This window comes from Tyto alba, unplaced genomic scaffold (genome assembly GCF_018691265.1).
Source record: "Tyto alba isolate M040663 unplaced genomic scaffold, T.alba_DEE_v4.0 Super-Scaffold_38, whole genome shotgun sequence".
In the NCBI taxonomy this organism is placed as follows: Eukaryota; Metazoa; Chordata; class Aves; order Strigiformes; family Tytonidae; genus Tyto; species Tyto alba.
Window position 1 is genome coordinate 16046058 of NW_024881313.1, and position 18652 is coordinate 16064709.

The 18652-nt window shown below is 42.9% G+C and overlaps 3 protein-coding genes across 7 annotated transcripts in view; 2 read left to right on the plus strand and 1 right to left on the minus strand.

The window, feature by feature from the left end:
* Nucleotides 1–84: 84 nt before the first annotated feature.
* EFCAB1 (EF-hand calcium binding domain 1) lies at nucleotides 85–9904 on the plus strand. 2 transcript variants are annotated; one of them, XM_032991360.2, is made up of 7 exons: nucleotides 85–159; nucleotides 819–974; nucleotides 2548–2652; nucleotides 3931–4082; nucleotides 6226–6330; nucleotides 8385–8460; nucleotides 9619–9904. In XM_032991360.2, exons 1-6 carry the CDS (start codon nucleotides 102–104, stop codon nucleotides 8433–8435), a joined length of 627 nt encoding a protein of 208 aa, XP_032847251.1. In that variant the 5' UTR covers nucleotides 85–101; the 3' UTR covers nucleotides 8436–8460; nucleotides 9619–9904. The 2 variants fall into 2 exon arrangements, with proteins under 2 accessions (XP_032847251.1, XP_032847253.1); XM_032991362.2 differs by lacking the exon at nucleotides 9619–9904 and having other exon boundaries at nucleotides 8385–8575.
* Nucleotides 8660–14545, minus strand: RBM48 (RNA binding motif protein 48). 3 transcript variants are annotated; one of them, XM_032991356.2, is made up of 5 exons: nucleotides 14408–14545; nucleotides 11750–11940; nucleotides 11489–11634; nucleotides 9987–10519; nucleotides 8660–8914 (listed from the first exon to the last, which is right to left on the minus strand). In XM_032991356.2, exons 1-5 carry the CDS (start codon nucleotides 14528–14530, stop codon nucleotides 8828–8830), a joined length of 1080 nt encoding a protein of 359 aa, XP_032847247.2. In that variant the 5' UTR covers nucleotides 14531–14545; the 3' UTR covers nucleotides 8660–8827. The 3 variants fall into 3 exon arrangements, with proteins under 3 accessions (XP_032847247.2, XP_042657711.1, XP_042657710.1); XM_042801777.1 differs by lacking the exon at nucleotides 14408–14545 and adding an exon at nucleotides 14140–14381; XM_042801776.1 differs by lacking the exon at nucleotides 8660–8914 and adding an exon at nucleotides 9639–9679.
* A 155-nt stretch (nucleotides 14546–14700) lies between these two features.
* Nucleotides 14701–18652, plus strand: part of PEX1 (peroxisomal biogenesis factor 1) — a 28913-nt gene continuing 24961 nt past the window's right edge. Inside the window, exons 1-2 of one of the 2 annotated variants that reach the window (XM_032991355.2) lie at nucleotides 14701–14977; nucleotides 17312–17452. In XM_032991355.2, the coding sequence (XP_032847246.2) occupies nucleotides 14849–14977; nucleotides 17312–17452 (270 nt within the window). In that variant the 5' untranslated portion in view covers nucleotides 14701–14848. The remainder of the gene's footprint in view (nucleotides 14978–17311; nucleotides 17453–18652) is intronic. The other variant, XM_032991354.2, reaches the window with a different exon arrangement.

Here is an 18652-nt window from a genome sequence, read left to right on the forward strand (position 1 = left end):
TATGCCTAGAGACATGTATTTATGCGTGACCCGGCAGTGTCACCAGGCGGCAGGGCCGGGCCCGCGTTGCCGGGGCAGCGGCGAGCGGAGACCCCGCCGCCATGAGCAGGAAGAGGCTGCAGCAGCTGGTGGAGTCGCTGGGCCGATCCGCCAAGCACTGTGAGTCGGGGCGGGGGGCGATCCGCCGAGCACTGGGAGTCGGGGCGGGGGGGCAATCCGCCAAGCACTGTGAGTCGGGGCGGGGGGCGATCCGCCGAGCGCTGGGAGTCGGGGCGGGGGGCGATCCGCCAAGCACTGTGAGTCGGGGCGGGGGGCGATCCGCCGAGCGCTGGGAGTCGGGGCGGGGGGCGATCCGCCAAGCACTGTGAGTCGGGGCGGGGGGCGATCCGCCGAGCGCTGGGAGTCGGGGCGGGGGGCGATCCGCCGAGCGCTGGGAGTCGGGGCGGGGGGGGCGATCCGCCAAGCGCTGGGAGTCGGGGCGGGGGGCGATCCGCCGAGCGCTGCGGGCGAGTCTGGAGGCTGCGCACGGCCCGGCCGCCTGAGGGGAGCGGCGGGCTGCCGGTGCCGGTGCCGCCGCCTGAGGGGCGTTCGCTGCTCCCGGCCGCCTCCCCTCGTCCCTGCGCGCATTCTTCGGCCGCGTTCCCCGCTCACCCCGCAAGGGGGGCACTTGCCACCGCCCCCTTTGCGACAGCGGGTACGGGGCGGGGGAGCATCGGTTAACACCGGAGATGTCCTGACCTGGCAGCTTCCCTGTGCCTGCCGTGTGTTTTTACCAGCTTAAATTATAAAATATGTTCGCTTGTGTTCCGGCTGGGCAGTTAATAAAAGCGAAGTGGAATGTCTGGTCAAACTCTTCGACAAGCTGGTGGCCGAGTCCAGCAGCCGCTTTGCCGCCGTCGGCTTTGACCGTAACATGTTCAGAGACACCCTGCACAGCTCCTTTGGCATGACGGACGACATGATCATGGACAGAGGTGAGACTGAGAGGTCTAAAAAAAAGATGTGAGATTTGAGTTCGACCTTGTTGACCCAGTGAGCATGCCTAGATGAAATGGTGCCATTTAATCGCTGCAAGGACAGCAAAGGAAGAGTTATGCTAAGGAGCTACTGAGTAAAGGAGATAGATAGAGAGAGAGAGAGAGAGACAGATAGGTAGGTAGGTAGGTAGATAGATAGATAGATAGATAGATAGATAGATAGATAGATAGATAGATAGATAGATAGATAGATAGATAGATAGATAGATAGATAGATAGATAGATATGGTTTCCCTTAGTTCAGAGTAGCTCACGCTCTTGTACGAGGGAGACCGGCCAGAGGCAGTTGTAGTGCTACCCTATGGCTGTTTCTAGCCCAGTCGCTGCGGTGTGGTGACCAAAGAGGGCAGCTTGGTGTCACCTCGCTCTTTTCTCCCAGAACTGCAGCCACTGCTGCTGGTGGACAGCTCTCACTCAGACTTGGAGGTCCCAGAAAGGCATTCTGTTAGAGCAGGTAACTTCTGGAATAGAGGTGCTGTGAACAGCACTGAAGGGACTAGGCAGACAGTACAGGGAGATGAGAGTAATGAGCCAAATAACTGCTTGAAAATACTGTGATTTCACAGATTCATAATGCGAGGGTCCCATATGCAGTTGCTGTGAAAGTCACATGAATGATCTCTAAGGTACAGGTGTCTAGAGGAGGATGTGGAAGAGGCATGAATCTGCCATTCCTTTCAGTCTCAGGCTGCTATTAGTCACCCCTTGGTTCAACTTTCTCCTGTTCTCTATCATGAGGGCTATTTAAATGCCATAAAATAAAAACTTGTTGGCAATTTATGCAACAAGTCAAGCTTACATAAAAGGGGGCTGGTTTCAGTTTGCAAATGTATTGTTTTCCAATTCCAGAATGCTTGGCTCTGCATGTAGAGGTGTTCATACAGCCAACATACTAATTAACATTCTAAAATATGAATTATTATAGATGTTACTTGATGCTTTACATTGTATCTTGGATACGAAGTACTATATTACAGGCTGTATGAATAGTGAAGCTGCAAGATTGAAAGTTTCTTAGGGAAGGGAGAAGAAAAACAATTTTGGTACATGAAGGACAGGAGAAGGTTATTTTTCTGTTTATTTAAAATGTTTATGTATTGTTTCTAGGATTACTTTCTTCAAGATGTTCAGAGACAAAACCTAGTAATTAAAATCTTCTGTATGCACCTGTGCCTTAGTGTAAGGGATATTGGTTTATTTGGTTAACATCTGCATGGAAGCATACTTCCTTCTGACTTAACTACAGTTAAGTAGTTAAGTCAGAAAAGCAACACATCAAATAAAGTGTCTTATCTCATCAGGATTCTGGAGTGAAAGATCAGTAAACTGAGGGACAAAATCCCCTTCGTTGTTACATCCTAGAAAGATTCAAGAAGGGTAATCATACCTTGGTAAAAGCAGAGAAACATCTTCATAAAAAATACTGGTTTATATTTTCATTGGATTTAAGAAAATATTCCATTGTGTTTCCTATTATATAAATTTAAAATGTATCTAATACACTTCCCAGTGTTCCGCACTTTTGATAAAGACAATGATAGCTGCATCAGTGTGGTGGAATGGGTAGAAGGCTTATCAGTATTTCTTCGGGGGACATTGGAAGAAAGGATTAAATGTAAGATTTATCTGTATGCTAGTATTTAGTAGTAATCATTGAATTCATGACTATTAAATTACACATTGATTTTGTTATAATTTAGTAGTTACTCTTATAAAGTATTTGTTAATTGAAAAGTTTTCTTTTGTATAGTTTAATGCAATGAAACTGAGTTCTGAAATGGCTTTTCTGAGACAAAGGGTTTTCTGTGTAAACTGGCCTTATCACAGCTGCCACGTTATTTTGTTGCTTACGAAAACCAGCATTTGAACTAAAGATTGTCCTACAATATACAGTTTTGACAGGATATGTGGTTTTGTATTCACACCCAAAACTAGAAAGAAGCAGATGTAGCTCAAGGGTGATTTTGGCTAAATAACACGATCTGAAGCCAACCGAGACCTGTGCCAACATTCATTTACTGGCACAATGAGGGGACAGCAGCAGTTGCATTAATTCCAGCAGCTGTTCAGCTTGGAAGCATAGATGGAAAAACTGAGTCTGTTTATAAGATGGTCATAAGAACCTCCACAGTAATGATGGAGAAAGATAGGGGAGAAAAAAAATAGCAAGAACTCTAGAATTTTAAGAAGCAGAAAAAAAAATAGGATATGTGGGGAAAAAACACTTAATAGAAAAAGGAGAATGACAGCCTGGTGTTCCCATAGTTCCTAGGTTGCAGCATCAGCCATCCCTAATGCAACTATATAAATTTATCTGGAAGGTGGCCTGGGATGTCACAGCACTAGGATGTGTGCCCAGATGTAATTCAGTATGTCAGTACAACTACAAGCAGTAAAATGTGCAGCTCTGCTGTAAGCACTATAGAATGTACTAGTGCATAGTGATACACAGTGTTGTCTGTCATAAGTACATTTTTTCACTGTAGACATAGTCTTTGTCAGGAAAAAAAAATCCTCTTATGTTTCAAAACTGAAGAGGTTTGTTTGTTTGTTTAAATACCTTTTGTGAAGGATAGTAACGTTTATTATGGTCTTAGATTTCTGATTCCAGGAAAGTAGAAACAATTAGAAGAGGAATTAGGCAGATACTCAGCCTTAAAATACTGTGTTACAGGGATTTTCTGTTTGCATTAAGGGATACTTCGGTTGTCTTTTTCATGCTAGTACAGCTCATTCTTCCTTTTCCTTTACTTTTCTAACTCCGCTTCTGAAATAACGGGGACGTTATGCTGTACAACATATAATTGACATTTTCTGTCTATAGGTAACAGATAGCTTTAATGGTGTGTGATATAGTTTGTATGAACTTTAAATTGATTTATCTTTCAAAAAGACTGTTTTGAGGTTTACGACCTGAATGGTGATGGATACATTTCAAGAGAGGAAATGTTTCAAATGCTGAAAAACAGCCTTCTCAAACAACCATCAGAAGAAGATCCTGATGAGGGAATTAAGGACTTGGTAGACATAGTGCTGAAGAAAATGGCAAGTACTTACTCATTGTGATACTTGAGTGTCTTTCAAACATTCATTAACTGAACCTTAGAACATTCCTATGAGGTAACAAAATACTGTGTCTGTTTTACAGTGGTATTTTGAGTCACAGAGTTAGTTACGTACTTGCAGTGAACAAGTCTCCTAAGGAAAGCCAGCAATATAATCCAGATCTAATGAGTCCCAGTCCAGTATCCTTATGTGAAACTGTTAATTTATTATATGAATGTATTATAAACTTTATGTACAAACTAACATGTGTATGTGTGCATACAGCTATCTGTATGTCCAGTCAAAACAAAAGCCCAGTCAAAAGTCTAAAATTCAAAAGCAGAAGCTGCATTTGTTCCAGTGGGAGGCATCTGCGGTAGCTTTATTATTAAGTACAGTTGTGTTTTATCAATTGATCAAATGTCTTTAGCCAATTTATATACTGTATTAGAATAGTAACCTCAAGGTTATTAATGTAAAACTTTTCTTACCTTGATTAATCTAAGATGTCCAGATCAGTCAGGGACTGTGTTTCAACATTTTCATCAAATCAAGAAATATAACCTCCCCTCCTATGGTGGTGTTTGAAATCTCACCTAAAACCGGGTCTTGAATCCCAACTCCTTTTATTTAACCCCTTCTTTTCTATTTTTCAAACCCACCCCATTTGCATACCCTCAGCTGAAAGGTCCATCTTACTATTTGTTCTTGACAATGCCGAGTCTAGTCTCACGCAGAAAGCAAGCTATGACTCAGCAATTTGTTAATCTTTGGAGCACCTACATGCTCAGCTTTCCTGCAGGTTGCATCCAAAATGAGCAGCCTCATGTCCTGGGCAGTTGTTAAGTGGGCTGTGCTAATCCAAGCAGAAGTGCTGTGCTCTAGACAGAATGAATTTTCATATATGTAAGAATATATTACAAACTAATCATGTACATAATCCTGTTTCAGCTTTTCCAAGAGAACTTAATAAAGCTCTGAGGAAAGTCCAGATCTGATTTGGCTGCTGGGCAGTTGTCCAAGTAGGATATTGCTGCCCATCTCAAATAACTAAACAACTATTAGATACCCAAAAACGCATTTGTGGAGTCCGTCACTCAAAGACGAAAAAATTACTCTTGGGGCAACTGCCTGTAGGTACCATGGCATTGTGACTAAGCATATGTCCAGTCCCATGATACTGTTTTCATACTTAAAAGTATTTGTAATGAACATGCTCATGCCTTGCTCTCCCTTGTGCTGAGGAATGTAAAAGGTAGAGGGTACCCAGCCACTTTTGTTTCTCTTCAGCATCCAGCAGCAGGTTTTCCTGTTTGGGAATCTCTGTCTGCATAGCTCCTTGCTTCTGATTTTCTGGCCGTTAGAACCTGTGCTCCCTGCATGTTCACCAGCTATGGTGGTTCCATGACTTGATCTTCAGAAATTTGGAGCTGGCCCTGTGCCTTGAACATTAATCATATCCACCCATCAATCTTCACTTAAAGCCTTTATTTTATATGGTTTAAAGAAGTACTTATGCTCACCGTAGCATTTGTTGGTGTTTTAAGCCACATCAGTAGAAATAGGTTTTCAAATTGCAGAAATTCTAAAAACACAAGGATGCTTTTTCTACCCCCAGAGGAATATTCTGCTATGCTGAGACTCTGCAGTACAAAAGACGTGGGCTGGCGTCAGCGTACTCCACCATATGCTTCTGGGTGCTGTACGTGAAAAATACAGGGCAGAAGCATGCCTGCTGTAGAAACTACTAGGGTAAAGTATTTCCAGCCTCATGAATAGGCTGTAGGTGCACTCATGATGTAAATACGTATACAGAATATATCCTAACATCTTCTCCTACTTTTAAGTCTCCTACTTTTACTTTATCTCAGTGCAATTCTGCTTGAGGTTTGTCCATACAATTCTCAGCTCAGCCTCTTCCCACGTTAAAGTTTTGCCTTCTCTACAATTTGGTTAGCAAAGCCCTATCAGGTTGCTTCACCTTTTATGCTTTAGGTAGAGACTGACGGCCCAAAGACCATTATTTTTGCATACAATGAAACTAAAAATAGAATCCGTGTCAATAAAACACCTGTTAAACAAAAATCCAGTTACTACAAGTAATCATCCTTTGCTGAAGCATTCTGTTCCCTTCCTTTTGTAGGACTATGATCACGACGGCAGGCTTTCTTTTGTGGACTTTGAAAAAGCAGTGAGAGATGAAATTCTTCTCTTAGAAGCCTTTGGACCATGTTTGCCAGACATAAAGGTACATCCTTGAGTTTAAAAAAAGAGTGCAATGCTTCCTGTACTGTTGGTTAGAAGATATACATATTATGGTATTGTCATTACACGGGGCCTGCTGATGTCAACTGATAAGTGCTTCAGGTGTGCTACACACACACTGAGTCCCTGTCTACCTTTCACAGCACTGGTGTTTCCTTATACAAACACTGGTACCAGAGAATACAAGAACACACTGTTACTCAGCGTTTGTCTGTCCTGGGGCAGCAATATTATGAATGATCCTCAATGAGCACCCTCTCAGACTAAGAAAGTGAGACCACTCTCTTGAATTGCTTATGTGAAAGCTCTCCAGGAATACAACTTTTACTTTTCTTTCTTCAGTGCCCCTGTCAGCTGATGGCAACACTGCCTACACTTCACTTGTGGCCTCTTTTGAGAGAGGCTGGTAACTTCCTGAAAAAAGTACCTTGAGAGTGTTCATCTGAGTGTGGCACTGCTGTGTTTTAATTGCATCTAACTGGGCTTTATTTATTAGCAATACATCTAATTCAATTCAGATTTTTTTTTTTTGGAAGACGGTACTTTAGAACATGCTCATTTCCTCAGTGTTAAGTTCAACTGTGGAAAGGTTTCCTGCTCTATAATTTTTTCCTAATCCAATAATCATTACTCTATTTGAACTGTGTGTCATTTTTAAATACTGAAAGTTGTGTCTTCATAAAGAAAAACAAAATTCTGAAATACATGCAGTGAGTCCTAGAAACAGCAAAGTCGTGTAAAACTGCTGAGAACAGGACAAGCTTTCATTTGCTGGAAACCTACACTTCCTGCTAGCTCACCTGCCTGGGGGCTGGAGGACAGGGAGGAGTCTGGCAGCCTTGATTGCAGGCTGTCTTACACCACATTAGCTGCAAAGCAGCTGCTCCCAAAATGCCAGACTTCTCCTGGCAGGCAGTCAAGACTTCCAAGGGTTTGGGGAAACCCAGGTAAGTATTTTGGTTTTTACAGCAGTGAAAATGTTTTACAAAGTTTCTAAACAAAATTACATTCACTAATCAGCATAGAAAAATTATTTGGTTTCTGTCAGTGTTGGTGATAAAGCAGGTATACAATTCAGGTTAATAATGGCAGGAGGTGGAAAACTGAGCTTGTTTCTTGCCCTCTGTTCTGTACTCTGACCAACTGCTGACTTTTTACTAGGTCTCTAGTTTCACTGTTAAAAGAGAACTCCATTTACATGCACTTTCAAGCTCTAAAAGCAATAAATACATTTCAGTTATGAGCTTTGCAGGAAGAAAACCTCTTAACTTGCTAGATTTCCCAGTGGGGTTACACAGGGGAATTTTAATTGTACCACCTGACACAAACACTCATTTGTATTGAAATGTATTTCAAAAAAATGTAAGAAACAACATATTGGACAGAGTTCTACCACCATAAGCGGTTCTACAAGGAGCCTGCAAAGATGTGCTGTGAGCTGATGCCTTAGATACGTTTGTACCAGACCCAATCCTGTGAGCATCAGCATGGGGCACCTGGCTCCAGCACTGGGTTCGTGCCCACAGCACGGGTTCTGCTGCCCCACGGTGGCCCCTGAGCACTCCCACTCCAGGGTTGTTACAACACAGTGCTGCGGGGAGTTATCACTTCACCAAGGGAAACGCCCCTCTTTTCCATTAAGACAGCTCAGTCTATGGCACTCCTTCTTCCAGCCAGTTTAACTCCTTCTGCAGCTGGGCCTTCTTGCCTCCATGCCAGATCATTCCCTGGTCACACATTACTGCTGCTGAGTGGTTACAATTTGAATTTCCCCTTCAATTATAACTTTGAATGATCTGACTGGTCTCTCGGTGATGACATCATTAATGCTACAGAATGTACCTTTTCTAGGCTAAAAAGGCAAGAGGTAGCCTAAGTGCAAGTACTGTCACTGCTTACAGCTTTCAGTTTAGCATCTTTGCCAAATAAATTTAAATCATTTAGTTAATTGAAGATTTTTCTGTTTTGTTTTTTTTTTTTGTTTGTTTGTTTGTTTGTTTGTTTTTTGTTGTTTTTTTTTTTTTTTCTTTTTAACAGAGCAGTATGGCATTTGAACAGAAAACTTTCCGGGAAACTCGTAGACTGTAACTCTAAGTGGAATACTGTTGGAAAGGTTTTTTCTTCACCATTCTTCGTGGTATAGTAAAAATAGGAGCAACTTGAAACTATTACTAAGTTTCAATATTCCTTTACTGTAAAAGCTACTGAATAAATAGAATTTACTTCTATTACTCTATCTAAATACAGTTCTTCAATAATTTATGAAATATGGTATAGTACGAGGTACACAGGACAAGACAGTAACAACCATATATTATACTGGTTTGTTCATTCCAAGAAACAAATTGATACAATTTTTAACAGGGAATGGCTTGAAAATACAGTATAAAATAGTTTTATTTTTTTATATTAAAAAAAAAATAGGTATTTTAAACTATATCCTTTAGAAAAGGACTGTTGGAAGATGCTGCCAGCAGTATCTATATTCTTCTTCTCTGCTTTACAAGTGGTTTGGCTGAGCTACACTCTGGGCTTTCCACAGATGTTCTTGAAACAGAATCTGCTACCTAAATTGGGGAAAAAAAAAATGCTTAGTAAACTGTAACCAATCCCTTTTTCTATGCTTGTTTTAGAGCAAGGCCATGTTTCCAACATTTGAGTATTGGGAGGGATGTATTACTCTAATCGCACTAGTATTGAATTTTCATGCAGAAGGTGGGAAAAAAGAACACCAAAGGCAGCATTAAACACAACAGAGGTAAAACTCAGGAAACCCAAGAGCTAGCAGTACTGCTTTTGTATTTTAACCACACAAACTGATTTGAGGTACTCGGAGACAGAGTGTTACCTATCTTATCACCCCTCTCCCTACCAGAGGTGTTTTCAAAGTAAGGTTTAGTATGCTTTTTAAACTCAGGTATTTCAGGAAGGGAAGGGAAAGGAAAACAAAAATGTGTGCTTTGACACATATTTTAGACTTTTATTTAATATAAGGGGTGCTTATTTATCAATTTGACTGGAGAGAAGATCTTTCAAATCAGTCTAGTTAGAGTCAAGGGAGCTTTTTCATATCTTAATTAAAATGGAAAGTTGTATCAGGAGTGTTTGACCTGCTAATTGATTAATATCCTGTATAAAAGGTTACATAACTTAAGACATGCTTCTTGGCATAGAATTTCTGGTTCTGTACATCTTTTAATGCCATAAGAAGTGTTGGAGCAAAATTACATTGAACTCTGACTTTTTTTTTTTTTTTCTCACTCCCTTTCAGTCAGAAACCAGACACAAGTACCACACTGGAATCAGCAGGACTATCTCCAAAGTTATCATGCCTCCCCACATTTAAAAAAAAAAAAAAAATAAAAAAAATAAAATTGTAGTTTAGTGAGAAACATTTAGGACCATGCACTGACATTTATACTTTCTGAAGTATAGTGTAAAAGATATGGAATAGAATGGCCTGCAATATTCTGCATTATGAAAGAGTTAAATAGTAAGAACACTAGCCTTAAGTGGCAAATAAACTGACAATACTGAATAAATGTTGAATTAAGTTATCTTGGGGTCTTCTGTTTTTATGGATAGCACACACATATGTATGTTTCAAAATGAAAATATCATAACTTTCAGAATCCATACCTCTTTTAGTTTATTTCGAATTAATGTAGCTGAAGCATTCAATGAATCATCATCCATATCCACTTTAGGTATTTCTGGTAGCTGTGGACCAATAATGACTTCGGTATTGTCTGCACTTGTTCCAATGAGGGAAAACTTGTTACCTTCTTCCCTCTTCCTCTTACGTTCTTGCAGGTGAGTTGTACGAGGCATAAACCTATCAACTCCATTATCAATCGGAACAGCTCTTTGCTGCATTAGGGAAGTTGTTGGAGTATGTCCTCCTGGATGTACACTCGCAGTTAGGGATGTGTTCTGACCAAAGTACCCAGAAGTTTCACCACAACTGTTGTCATGAGGAAGTGTCAGCAGGCTCTGAAGATGATTCCCAGATGGATGCTCTATGTTGAGGGATACCCCGTGAGAACTCCTGAAGCTGGATGGATCCCAGTTACTGGCTGCACATGATCTTGCTGCACTCCATGGACAGTCGTGCTTGGAGTTCTCTGAGCCTGTCTTCTTAGGCCCCTCTATCTTCTTTAACACAAAGCAATCTTTAAAACAACAAAAAAGTAGCTTCACTATTTTATGCCATTATTAGTTCTAACACATAAGAAAAACATATTTAATACAATTACAGAAGGAATACCAGTGATATTTCAGTCGCAGCCACCTTTCTGTGATTCTTTTTTCTTAAGTGGCATCTTTCAAACTAAAGTTTTTCAGCCTAGTCCCTCTGCCAGTTTGTGAGGAATGCCTATGCAGAAGTATTTCAACAATTTTCAGAACACAAGGAAAATATTTATAATGTTGCAAATCAGTGATTTTTACCTCTAGTTATGATTTCAAGAAAAATAGGCTGCCTTGCAACTGAAAAAAAGTTGTTTTGATGTTAAAAAAAAAAATCACATAATTTTACTCCCTTTAAATATCCTCATGAACTATTCATCCAATGCATAATGGTATCAAAGTACATAAGCACAAGAAATTCAAAGCTTGAGCTCAGCAATGTGCTTATTTCTTAGCTTGCCCAGCCTTCAGTGCTGCCTGGGAACTCTGCAGTACAGTAACCTTTGTAAACCCAGTCCATTCTTAGCATTCCTCCAGTGTAGGTTGGAGAAACCTTTTGTTGAAGGGTCTGGCATAGTCACTTCCCTTACAAAACTGTCCCTTTGGGCATGCCTGAATAAATTGGAAGAAGGGTGAAAAGATAATCCCAAATTTCCTGCCAGTGCTTCAAATTCTTGGTAACATTTTGAAAAGAAAAAAAAAAAAAGAGTAAGAAATACTTCATTATTGAAGCTTAAGCAGTTCTTTATTTTAGTGTTAACCAAAAGTGAAAAGTTGCTTTGAAAAAGATACAGTCCTCTAAATATTTTAAGATTTCTCCATTCTGATACAAACAAAATGCATCTTTAAAACAGCTAAATAAAAAGCATTTTCTTTAATGGGCACTTTGACCAAAATCCCACCCACCCCTGAAGTAAGATGTTAAGATTCTATAGGAAATTTTAATTACAAACCTCTTTGATTCGTTGCTTTTGCTATATACTTTCTTCTGTCCTGCAACTTCTCCCTAGTTTCTTGGACTGTTTCAAATTCTGGAGCGTAGCACACATGTAGCAAACTACCAAAGAAACTTCGTTCATCCATTTTTTTCTTGGCCACCCTGAAAGGAATTAAATTGTATTGGCAAAACTGAGGACTTGACTTCAACTCTCTTGTAAAGAAATAAGGTGTAGAAGATTAAGACAGCGAGAGGCAGCTATTGCCCTGTCCAATACCTTGCACATTGCAGTTTCTGGTATTTTATAAGATAAACTTCAGTAAATTGCTCTGCTGGATATTCATCTAGAGCATGATACTCTTCAATGGCACCATATAATGCAAATTGTTCAACCAATTCCTTCATAACACCCAATGCAGGAACTCCTTGTATTAGTAAATAACGAGATTCCAAGTTGATAGTATAAACCTGTGGGAAAAAAAAAATATTCTAAAATGTTCACATTCTTGCTTTGCTGCAAACATAAGGAATTTTTTGTTTTCTCTTGTTCCTCAAATCCTCTCAGGATGCTGAAAATCTGTCTGTACCCTATTTTGACTTTGGACTCTTGCAGGAGCAGTAAGCGCAGTTATCTGGGTGTTCTGGGTTGAGTAAGTGGTGGAGTTTTTTGGTGGCAGGGGAGGGGGCAATCGGGGCGGCCCCCTGTGAGAAGCTTCTCGAAGCTCCCCCAGCTCCACGTCAGCTCCACTTCTGTTTGGGAAGTTGAGCCAATCAGCTGCGCCTCTGCGATAACGTATTTAAGAAGGGACGTGGTGACGGGCAGCGGGACTTGTGAGGAGGAGTTGCTGCAGCTGCATGAACACCAAGGTCAGTGGGGGAACGGAGGAAGAAAGGAGGGGGGAGGTGTGCTGGAGCAGAGGCCCCCCTGTATCCTGTGGTGAGACAGCAGGGCGGCTGCCCCCCCTCCCCCCCCCCCCCCATGAAGATCTACGGTGGAGCAGACACTGATTTACAGCCTGTTGTTCCTGCTCGTCTGATCAAGGTTCTGTGCCCGAAGAAGGCCGGGGTCTCGTGGGAAAAGGCAGCCCCACTGCTGTAATTCAGCGCTGGGAGGATTGCAGCATGCGGGGGAGTCCCACGCCGGAGCAGCTCGGGAAGGGCTGCAGCCGTGGGAGGGAATCCAGTCGGAGGAAGTTAGTGACCCATGATGGAGCAGTGTGGGGAACGCTGCAGCCCATGGGAGGAATTCAAGTCGGAGAGAGTTTGTGGAGGACTGTCTCCTGTGAGAGGGGGACCACGATGGTGCAGGAGGAACAAGTTTCGGACACTCCCCTCACCGAAGATGAAGGAAGTGGCAGCACTGACTGCACCCCCCATTCCCTGCCCCTGTGCCACTGGGGGAGGAGGTAGAGATATCAGGAGCAGAACTGAGCCCGGGAAGAAGGGAGGGGTGGGGGGAAGGTGTTCTCAAGATGTGGCAATGCTTCTCACTGTCCTACTCTGTTATGTGTTGTTAGTGTCTGTAATAAATGTATGGGGTTTTTTTCTTCCCCTAATGAGTCTGCCTTTTGCTCGTGATCATAAAAGGGGGATTTTTCCCCATCCCAGTCCTATCTTGAACCCCAAGCCTGGCTCTCTGTCCCTTCTTATTGCCAGAAGAGAAGGGAGAGAGAGCTGCTGCATTGCGGTTGGCTGCCAATCAGGCCTAAACCACGACACTGGGACATCTTCACTGCGCAGGAACTGAACTCAAGCTTCTTACTCAAAGTAGAACACAAATCAGAGTTGACTATTCTGCACCAGGTCAGAGCACTGCCATTTGCCAAGTAAAATCTCTAAATCTCTAGCCAATTTCCTTGCAAGACTGACTAGTAAGCAGTTAATATGTGGCACTATCAAAATAAAAACACTGAAAAACCTGTTTTGTTCACAGGCAGAAAGGTCACAAAGGTAAAACACAAGGCGGGGGGGAAGAAAAATAAAAGTATGATGATTCCTTGGGGCAGATCATGTGTGTACAAAACTGTCCTCTCACTAAAGTGATCAAGCAGCATACGTTTAAGACAGATACAAGTATGATTCTGAGAGAAACAAGGTCTTCTGGCAGGTTAAAAACCAAACAAATCACTCTTCTGCTTTGTGTGATAACTGTCACGTGACACTGACTCCAAGGAAAGTTCTGTGACAGCTCACTACATGCAATAGGTAGCTAAGCCACAAGATCAAAGAAAACTCATTCTGATTTTGCTAAAAAAAAAAGACAAAAAAAAAAAAAAAAAACAAACAAAAAAACCCCCGACCAAACATTTAGACCACATGAGCTACACATCTTTCTCAAAAAAACCTGCAAATGCAGGACAAAGAAGGAACCACTCAGGAAACCAGCTCCCAAACTGCCATCATAAAATGCGGCCTCTGCAAACAGGCCCCAGAAATTGTTGCGATGGCAGCTCACTCCTACCCGCTCCTTTTCTGAAGGCAGCCCCAGAAGGTGCCATTACAGCACATACATTAACTACGCACACAAAACCAAATCCAGCATCGTTGCTAGTGCAGCGAGAAGCCCCTGCGGTGCAGCAGGCAGGGCCCGCCATGCCGGGCCTTCCCCCCCCCCCGCCTCCCCACGGGCGGGTGGGCCCCCGAGCAACGTGGGAGTCACTGATTTACCAGACCCAACTCCCAACTGTTCCTTCGGTCCCCGCCGCCCGCCTGAGCCCGCGCCCCGCCCCGCCTCGGCAGCGAGGAGAGGAGAATGGAGCGGACAAGCACCGGCGAGGGAGGGCAGGCGGCGGAGCACGGAGAGTCCGGCCGGTGGGCTCCCTGCCCGACCCCGACAAACCGCAGCCGACACCCTCACCAGCGCTAAGGGAGGGGAGGGGGGCCGGACCCGCCGCCGCCGCCCTGACTCGGACTCGGGCTCGGGCTCCGGCCCCACCTTCACGGCGCGCGGCCTCCGCCCCTCTCGGTACTTGGCGCGCGACTCGCAGACCCCCAGCTGCGCGTGGTGCTTGCAGGCATCGCCCAGCCCGCCACCGCCGCTCCTACCGCCGGCTGCCATCTTCCCACCAGCCGCCGCGCCTCACGCAGGCAGCGCTAGCTGCTCGCCGAGAGAACAGCCCAATCAGGCAACGGACGGCATCCTCCTTGGCTCCGCCTGAGGGGGAAATCGACGGAGTCGGCAAGAGCCGAAGCCCTCGCTAGAGGAGCCAATCAGAGGCAGGCAGCGGGTACCTGCCGCGCCCGCATTGGCCGGCAGCGAGCCGTACCATTGTCTCGGGGGTGGCGGGGAGGAAGACAGGGGGATTTCGGGAAGGCCCGGCCCGCCCGCCTCCGAGTAGGCAGCTCCCCGCGCGGGTGGAGCGGGCGCGGCGCCGGCATGTGGGGCAGCGGCAACCCCGGCGGAGGGGGAGCTGGAGCCGCCGCCGCGACGGTCGTCTTGAGCGGGACGCGGGACTGCTTCCTGCACTTGCCTCCCGAGCTGGCCTCTCGCCTCCGCCTGCAGCAGGTACCGGTTCGACCCCATTCGGGGCCTGGGCGGAGGGACGACTCACTCGGAGAGGATTATGGGAGAGCACCATCTGCTTTCCCCCACCCCCTCCGGCACCCCGTTGCTATGGTGACACAAAGAGCCCTCCTCCCTCCCCATCCCCAGCTGCCGTGTCGCAATGGTGACAGAGCGCGCCAGTCTCCCCCTCCATTTGGGGGGGACGCACCTTCCCCCCCACACACACCCACCCGCACACCCGGAGCCGCGGCTGCTTTGGGCCCGTAGTAACGGGGACACCCCCCCCGCCCCTCGCGGCGCCTCGGGGGGGCCGGGTCGCGCGGGAGCCGCCCCGTGGCGTCACCCGTTCTTCGTAACAAAATGCGGAAAAGGTGGGAATTCATCTGCCAGCGCAGCCTTTCGCTGCTGGCATCTGCGCCGCGCTCGGCGCTGTGTATTTTACCCGGTTTTCACAGCAGCATTAACCGAATAACGTGTAAGTTAATCTTTCAGACAGGAGGTAGGGTGGCAAGCCCAAGCAGAATCCTCGTTCTTGGTGTACGTAAGCCTTTCGCTATATCCTGTACAGAAAGGGACTCCCGTCATGAAAAGTCCTGTTAAGTACATGGATCAGTTGCAGTCAGTGCACTTTAGATTTTAAATCAGGTTTCACACGTGAAGACAAGAGCAAAGCCTGCGCGTGTCCCTTGGGCAATGAAGATGAGAATTAAGGATGGGCCAGCTGAACAGAGAGGATGAAAACTGGCGAGAATGAGCGGGTGGGGAGGAGGAGATGGGAGCAAAGCTCAGGAGTGGAGGTGGCGGGGACAGTCCTGGGGTAGAGCCCCTCTCGGCCAGGCTGGCCTCGCCCGGTGTGTGTAACGTGCTGCTTCCCCAAGGTCAAAAGGGACATTTCACAAGAGCAAAATCACTTGTATAAACCTGCTCTTTTTTTCTTTGGGGTAGTAGAAGAAGGTTGGTGAGGTTGCAAGAAACCCAGCATAAATCTGAGCTTCATTTCTGCTATGGTTTCTGGACGTTTTACAAACTTGTTGGCAACAAAGAGGAAAAAGGAGTGTAATTGCTTTGAAGTCATGTAGCATCATTCTGTATATAATTGCTTATGGCAGGCTCCTGCTTTTACTTAATGTGAGCTGCAAAATGAAAACATATGATTTCCAAAATCTTGATAGAAATAGCATATTAAATGCAAACTCTTTAATAAAAGTGTTAAAAAGGGGATAAATAATTACGTTAATTGATTACACTGAGTAAATCATTGAAAAACTTAAATGGAATGAAAAGCTAATTGCAGAAGGTAATAGATAAGTAGATGACAAAATGGTATATGAAACTCAACACTGTGAAGATTACGATATTTGGTCAGAGGCTTTATTTGGGTGAATACAGGGAGGAGCTGTAAATTAAATATTACGTTTGCTAAAAGGATCTTGGAACCATTGTAGATATTCTCTGAAAATGTTTTCAGATTTACAAAAAGTCAAATAATATTTGAAATTATTAAGATACAGTTGAGAACAAAACAGAAGACATCACTATGTTAACAAGTGAGTCTGTGGTATATCCACAGTGGACATTGTTGTGCTCACTTGATTTTCATAAAAATAGTAATTAAAATACAGAAAATGTCAGTTGAGTGATACAATGTAGGATATAGTCTTTTTATATAGAAACTAACTGAACATACTAAAATTTTTCAGTTTGGAATCAGAATAGCCGAGCAGTTCTGTAACAGATTGATAAAATCGTTTTGGTCTGAGTTTATGTGATTTGTGACTTATTTTAAATATTCCCCAGCTCATGAAAGCACTCTTAGAGTCCATGCAAATGTTACAATTACATGTGAAGTTTAAGCATATTCTTATGTTTTTTCCTCATTTGGGAAATATAAATGCAGAGTTGTACATTTCTAGAAGGCATTTGTTTGATAGACTTTAACACAGAAGAAGGGAAGAGGGATTATTTTTCTTACTTAAAAATAGTCCATAAAAATTAAAAGCTGTTTGACACTTGAAACCAATATGCACTTCTATGTTGAGAGTTGTGCAAATAGTGTTTGTGGAGAAGAATTATAAAGAAGGTCTTCATTAGTAAGAAGCTGGTCAGTCTGCCAGAATTAAAAAAAAAATTCTATCATTGCTAATGGAAACACCTTTTACTAACGTGTTGTAAATGCTGCAAGGTATTGTTAGGGAATATTGGTTAAAATAGGACCTGTAAAATCCATAAAATATTTTCAATTCCTTTGATCTCTCTAATCAAATTCAGTTTAGGTTGACTAATCTTATTTAGCTTGATTGATGTTAACTCATTTTATTTCTTTGGAACTTATAGGGCCAAGCTGTGAAAGTATCCTGTGGTCATCAGCCTATATTTTTGAGCTGGATGGAAATCAGGCATCGAGGTCACAAGGGTGAAAATGCAGAGATTAACAGACAGTTAGCAGAGAAACTTGGCATTGCAGATGGAGAACAGGTTTGAAATGCATTTTTTTCTTCTTTAAGTAAAGAGTGTATTGCAAGATACCTGAAAAGGTAATAATTTACAAGTTAGCTATGACCTTCTTGTTTCATCTATTTTGACAGTTACTTCATTTATATCTGCTCATAAGAAAACTTAACCATCATGAAATGTCTCACACATGAAAAGATTTGCTCATTAAATCATTAACAGTTGCCTAAATAATGTTAGGATGAGCTTGTGGGTAGGTCTTTGCAGGGTTGGAGCCACTATTTGCAGTGCCATTAATTTTAGGAAAATATACTTTTAAGCAATTAAATAATTTGGGAATTATCTCACAAGAATATTTTCCCTGAAGTTCCTGTTATTTTAAAGTAATTGTTGACTTACTGCATATTTCTTCTTGTTTGACTTATTTGGGGTTTAAATTTTCATCCTTTGTTTTTCCCTCCTCCACCATAAGTCCCCGTGTGTCCTCTCTCTTTGAATGTGTATTTAAATTGGCCTCTTACTCTTGGACATTCTGTTAAACTTCTTGTAAATGATTCTTTCATTGGACAGAGGTTGAAGAGATGCCCAGGGGTCAGGACAGAGCTTTCTGACATGGGACTATTAAAATATCGACATCCAAGATGTTTTTGGTTTTTTTTTTTTATATTAACAGGTAGAGATTTTAACAAACAAGAATAGAAAAGTATTACTCCACACAGTATTACTGTGTAGTATATTCACATACACTTGTTCTCTCGTATGGAAAATTTTATTCAGCATAATAGAAGATATCAAAGAATGTGGCTCAAAGCAGTGTATTATCTCGTTTACTTTTTTAGCATATTCTCTCTATAAATTATGTCTTTATTTGCAGAACTTTACTGACTCTATTTACTAATTCACTGGCAAGGTAACTACCCTTTATTGTTCTACCAATTAATGGCCTTCAACAGAAAAATGATTGACAAAGGAAACTGAAGAAAACCTCATCCAACTTGCCTGAAAATAATCCTCTGTACAATTGAATGAATAAATGAATAATTAGGTAGTTTTGCCATTGTTTTGGATTCAGGAATTGCATGCTTGCTGTGTTTCATAATAATATGCTCTTCTAATTACTGTGTTGGGGAAAGATATTCCTCTCAAATTCTGCTTCAAACGGAGGACCTAGAGAAGTTTTAAATCAATTGTTACTTTTATAAAAGCTGACCTGAAATAAATCTC

Coding starts and splice junctions, on each gene's coding strand:
- EFCAB1 (XM_032991360.2), top strand. CDS start 102: ATGAGCAGGAAGAGGCTGCAGCAGCTGGTGGAGTCGCTGGGCCGATCC. Junction 975..2,547: donor CGACATGATCATGGACAGAG/GTGAGACTGAGA, acceptor TACACTTCCCAG/TGTTCCGCACTTTTGATAAA. Junction 6,331..8,384: donor CATGTTTGCCAGACATAAAG/GTACATCCTTGA, acceptor TCTTTTTAACAG/AGCAGTATGGCATTTGAACA.
- RBM48 (XM_032991356.2), bottom strand. CDS start 14,530: ATGGCAGCCGGCGGTAGGAGCGGCGGTGGCGGGCTGGGCGATGCCTGC. Junction 11,635..11,749: donor CAGAAACTGCAATGTGCAAG/GTATTGGACAGG, acceptor AATTCCTTTCAG/GGTGGCCAAGAAAAAAATGG. Junction 10,520..11,488: donor AAAAGCAACGAATCAAAGAG/GTTTGTAATTAA, acceptor GTTGTTTTAAAG/ATTGCTTTGTGTTAAAGAAG.